Source organism: Macrosteles quadrilineatus, unplaced genomic scaffold (assembly GCF_028750875.1).
Source record: "Macrosteles quadrilineatus isolate MER2022 unplaced genomic scaffold, UCM_ALF_1.0 Scaffold_6__1_contigs__length_79288215, whole genome shotgun sequence".
NCBI classification, from domain to species: domain Eukaryota; kingdom Metazoa; phylum Arthropoda; class Insecta; order Hemiptera; family Cicadellidae; genus Macrosteles; species Macrosteles quadrilineatus.
Window position 1 is genome coordinate 6,093,630 of NW_026542599.1, and position 6,000 is coordinate 6,099,629.

The 6,000-nt window shown below is 32.4% G+C and overlaps 1 protein-coding gene across 1 annotated transcript in view; it reads left to right on the forward strand.

Annotated features, from left to right (window-relative positions):
- Positions 1 to 5,587, forward strand: part of LOC128996484 (GTP-binding protein REM 1-like) — an 85,158-nt gene extending 79,571 nt beyond the window's left edge. The window contains exons 5-6 of the mRNA XM_054421847.1: positions 4,290 to 4,482; positions 5,235 to 5,587. Of these exons, the coding sequence (XP_054277822.1) occupies positions 4,290 to 4,482; positions 5,235 to 5,479 (438 nt within the window). The 3' untranslated portion in view covers positions 5,480 to 5,587. The remainder of the gene's footprint in view (positions 1 to 4,289; positions 4,483 to 5,234) is intronic.
- Positions 5,588 to 6,000: the final 413 nt, after the last annotated feature.

The following is a 6,000-nucleotide window of genomic DNA, read 5'->3' on the forward strand; positions in this document are numbered from 1 at the left end:
AACTATTTCTTGCCATGGAGCCTAAATGAATTACATTGAGAAAAATGCATTTTGTTTTGGTTACTATAAAAAATGTATTTTAACGTTTGACCTGATTTGTGTATACAGTAATTCTGTTTTTAGTATTGAATATTCTGACTTACAAAAACATATATGTTTCAGTGAATAGCTGTATGATATTGACAAATAAAGGTGTATTGTGAAAACCAAAGCATTCGTAAAACAGGTCTAAATATAAATTAAATGCAATTATTATATTACACGACCTAAGAAGTGTGACAGTGCATAATCGTCAATTTTCTTAAAAGTGTTAAATATTTTAATTACTAAACATGCATTTGCAGATGTGGAATGTTTATTGATATTCTCTACCCAGTTACTATATCATATCAATACTATTATGCCTGCTTCGGAAAGTCCTAGAGGAAGATGATTTGCAATTTCGACTAGCCTATATCTTGATCAAACAAAACCACCTACATGGCTTGCACCACTTTTAGCTGAACCAATCTTTCATATACATATTTCATTTGCAGATGTGGAATGTTTATTAATATTCTCTACCCAGTTACTATAACATATCAATACTATCATGCCTGCTTCGGAAATTCCTAGAGGAAGATGATTTGTAATTTCGACTAGGCTATATCTTGAGCAAACAAAACCCCCTACATGACTTACACCACTTTTAGCTGAACCAATCTTTCATATAATATTTTCCAAAGGTACAATACGTGTTAACGACAAATTTTCTACTTTTGAGAGATTTTTAGTGCTGGTAGCTGAGGAATAACTTTCATATTGTTCCAAAAGGCTTGAGACGTTACTGTATTACTTTTTATAATGTAGAAGTGCACCGATTGCAGGAAACGATGATGTCTGACATTTCAATGTATCTAGAAAAGACAATTAGTTTTTCATTAGGCCTAATGTAATGGACAACTCTTTCTTTCTTAAGGAATATCTAAAAATGTTTATTTTCATACCCATTGATTATGTAACCTGAACAGGTGACTCAAGCAGTTTTAAAATAATGATTGTTCTGTGGAACTTTTGATTGTTTCAAACAGTTTTGCTTATCAAAAAACCTCAAGTAATTAATACATAAAAAATTATACAGTCACTAAAAATCATGAAATAATTTATTTTTGTAAAAAAATACAACCGACTTCAAACGCTCTAAAAAGAATGAAATAATTTCAATAAAGTAAACTTTTGTATTACGCAAGCTCACGTATTTTCAAGTCGGCGCGGCTCAAACTGCAAATATGATTGAAATTAAATATTGTGTGTGTATTTTGAAAATCTATAAATTGTAGCTGGATAACATAAATATATAAAAAACATACTGAACTGTTTGTTTATATATTAAAGGAAATATTTTCTTGTATTTTATGTTTACTTCAGAATAAATGCATTATGAAAATAACACACACAAATGTTCTATATGAATAGGAAAATAATTTAGTTTGATATTATGATAGGGAAAAGAAGCTAGTTTAGTATTAAAACGTTACTTTTCCAACTTAGAAACATTTAAATGGGTTATAATATTTTTAAAGATACTCGTTAATACCACTATAATGCCGATCTCTGATTACGGTAATAAAATAACACTTAACGCATAACTATGAAAAAGACATGCAGATTAACACCTTTAGTTATAGATAGTCACCTGCAATATGGACACCCTCTTTAAATTTTGTATCAAAAATCATCATAGAGCCGCGCCGACTTTAAATACGTGAGCTTGCCTAATACAAAAGTTAACTTTATTGAAATTATTTCATTCTTTTTAGAGCGTTTGAAGTCGGTTGTATTTTTTTACAAAAATAAATTATTGGTGTAGCCTAGCATATTTCGCCCCAAAATTAATTACATTTCCATTTAATATCTCCATGCATTCAACATAGCGTGGATATTACGACATAAACTGTATGAATCTATAATACATACAAATCACGTCACTGGTCCATATATTATACTAAAAACATTGACATACGGTTTAGATGTTTTTTTACACTTCTTAATGATGCAAACATGCTCAATTTAGGGCCAGTGACTTAATTAATTACATTTATGATCCATGATGTTCCTGTTCTAATATTCATGTATTATAAGCCTTAGAATCCTCCAATAAGTTAGGATAATGTTTTGCTTGTAGATTTAGTCAAACTCATGAAATGAAAATATTCAACTTCCCTTTACAATAAAAACTGCATTAAACTAGCCACTTCATACTTCTTGTAGAGTATCGACGTGTTATCACTGAGTGAAAAAGGATTTCTAATGAATTCACCAACAAATTCATGTTTTACGTAATGAAAATATAAAATTATATTACAAACTACAGTACAGCACGCTTCATTTATGGGGTAGTTACTGGCTATTTTAAGTGCTTTCAAACGTTCTGTTCGCTCTGAAAGCGAAATTCACCGAAAGAGCTGAAATTCCGTTGAAGAGCAGCAAAAGCAGTATTCCCCTAAGAGGATCGTCTATAAATAAAGCATTATTAACGTATTGTGGTCAAAGACAGAGTCTCGATCGACTTCATTCATGCAAAGGAGCCGCGTTTGCGCGAATGAATAATTTACCGTCAGGCTATTGTGGTGAATAAGACCAAAATTGAAGGGTATTTATCTTTAAAATTAGATTACAATTAGTAAGTATTCGTTTAAATTGCTTGTACTCAATTTTAACTGGAAATTACGTTTTTGATTGATTTGGATATAAATACAGTATGTCATGTTTTGTTTTAAAATTTGTTTGCATATACTACTCTCTGTTTTCATAGTGTACATAAGGTAAGATTTCTTATGAACATCCCTTCAATTGATAATTACATAAATTAAATTAAAGCTTGTTGAGATTTAAAATATCAATAAAATTCACTCAATCTTTTAATGACATAAATATGTAAGATCACCTTACATTGTAAGACAAATCGAATTTTGTCCAGATTCAATCCTACGTAGGACCAACTTATTAACTTGCAAGAAATAGTAAACCTAACTAAATGTAAACCGTATTTCATTATAAGTAATGATGGTCAAAGTCGAACAATGTAAAACCTCACATATTCCTGGAATATTGAAACTCTGATATTCAGCCTGTGTGAAAAGTGCACACTTTCCTAATTGGATCTGAATGTTACTGTTTTACATTGTACCAAATGATTTTTCTGTACAAATTTTACATTGTCCCACATACTGAGTTGAACTGTATTAAGCTGTAAAATGATAATAGTTGTTAATTCTGGGAGTTTGAGACTAAATATTACGGCATCCAAAATATAATTTAGGGATATTGTTCTAACCTATTAACAGGTTGGATTGAAACGATCATCCAAGATTTTGATTTTACGTCCAAACCATACGACTAAACTTAAATTAGAATTTATCTAAACTAGGTTACCTGTTGCTCGAAGTCAAGGAAATCCCAAATATTTGAGGACTTTTTTAACCCCTTTCATTGAACACCTCTACAAAGTTTCTAAGCCAAGCCGTTATCTAAATTTAGTGGATACATTCTAAACCACTTTCCAATTAAATTCAAAGATATTTGAAACCCATTTTAAAATTGTGTTAAAAAAACGTAGGTTCTCTACATTATGAAAATTTGTACACGTGCATTTTTTAGCTGTTTCATGTAGAACTTATGTTTTGAACAAATTGTTTGTAGACTTTCGAGTATACAAAAGCATAAAACTTATCCAGCCACGGTATTGAATTTTTCGTGCATTTTAAGGCAGAAACCCTTTTATTCATTTTTAAGGTAATAGTCTGAATTCTAGTTTTTCTACTATATCATCGACATCGACATTTTGTCAGAAAGTACCGTTGATTATTTACCCAATGACAATTGCCAGCTGGGTCCTAAATCATTCTCACTCAGGATTAAACAATCAAACTCTCCGATTTAAAGGCGAGCTTCATATCTACTTGGGTACACAGTTAATTTCTATCAGTTTGGATATTAGCTTTGACTATTAATACATCCAATAGTCAATGATATTAGGCACCTGATTGGATTGTGAATTATTCATTATGACACCAGATTGAGCCTTTAACAGCTGGATATTTTTTTCCCGATTCTACACAGATTATCTCATTCCAAGAGCATGATGTCTTAAATAATTGTTTGGTTTATCCATTGTTAAGAACTATCTAAAAAGAATAGCTGATTGGTGTATTTTTTTTTTTTTTTCTTACATCACGGGCTATTTCTTTTACCATTCCAAACTTTTACACCTTGTCCTATTCATTCAAGACACAATTGGTGTTTTCCAGGTGGAGACGTTCTGTCTGACCTACAACCCGGACGTGTTTGTGGTTGTGTACTCCGTGGTGGAACGCAAGAGCTTCAAGGTGGCCGAGGACATCCTGCTGTTTCTCTGGAAGAACGACTACATGACCACCCGCGGCGTCATCCTGGTGGGGAACAAGGCGGACCTGGAGAGGAAGCGGGAGATACCGACGGCAGGTAAAGAACTTAACATGAAGTTTCTAAGTAATCCAATTGTTAAGGAGATATTATGGTGTAATTCTTATCAGGCAAATGGAAATTTGCTTATTCTGTAGGTTTTTTTTTATTTTTCTCTGATTTTTTCCATAAGAAATTATTAGTTTGACTCATATTAAATTGTCCTTCAAACACTAAAGCTATTTGTCAGCATCGGCGCCAGTCTGTTGAAGATTGTGATTATTGCCTCGGCAGCAGGCGGTCTTCTAACAAATTGGTGACCTCAAGCTAACCCAATTGAAAGGTCTTTCTTCTTGGCTATCAACTCCTCTCTTGGGTAAACAACTGTTACGACTAATTATTGTAACCAGGCAGATATACCATTTTATTCTAAAACCTGTCGATAAAACTATTCTGTTTATATTTTTGTCTTGTCACGAGGAGCGTACTGATGTGTGGTTGGAAACAATCTTAACAATCTTTGTTCCTATAAATCAGTAGCCCAAATAGAGCTAAATGTTGTATTATGCGTTAAACTACTACGCAATGTACATAGGATTATCATACAAAACTGAAACTATGCTTTTATCATGGGTTAAATTTTCAAGAAATTTTTAAAAAATACTTAGTTTATTTGTTTATATATTTTAAAATATATCACTCAACCTTTATCAGGGACTTAGGACAAATAACCAGCTTAAATTAGCTAGGTATTGTTATGAATTTCAATAATTCGTCATCTTTTATCTTAACAAAATCCTCCCTGTTCCCAGTTGGACGAAAGCTTGCGAACAGCTGCGGATGCAAATTCATCGAGACTTCCAGCGGATTGGATCACAATGTGGACGAACTCCTGGTCGGGATCTTGGCACAAGTCAAACTAAATCCGAAGAGGGAAAGAGATGTCCAAAAGAGGAAGAAGAGGCAAAAACGCTACGGAAGCGGAAGAAGAATCATCAAACATCTGTTAGGCATCAAGAGGAAGGCAAGATCGTGTGAGAATCTTCTGGTTCTGTGAAAAACTTAGAACTGCATCTGAAATCGGGTTTTATGAATAGGTTTGGATGCTCAAGGATTTATACTGGAAGGACTTTTCTTGTTTTCAGAATCCTGGGAAGGACTTTTAGATAAGGTTCCTTAGCGTGAATTATAAAGAATGCCTCTTTAGGAATGTATAAACTGTAGGCATCCTAAAATTTGATGCTCTCTTGCTGAGGGTTGAGCATTAAGTTTGAGTCCTTACAAAGAGAAACATATTGTTAAGAAACGTATAATAATGTACCCATAGTAATTTAGTCTCGTTACCTAAGACAAACTCATTTTAAGTATTCTTTTTATTAGAAATTCAAGAAACTAAACTCAATATATATGAATTGAATTAAGATTTAAAGGTTATATTGTGAACAACGTTATTAGATTCCATTCTGACCACAAAAATCTACGCTTATGCAGGTTAAGCGCTAGAACTAAGATATTCTCTAAAACATTAATATTCAAAATCGTTGTGTGTTTTAATGGTTTTATGGTTTACAACGATTA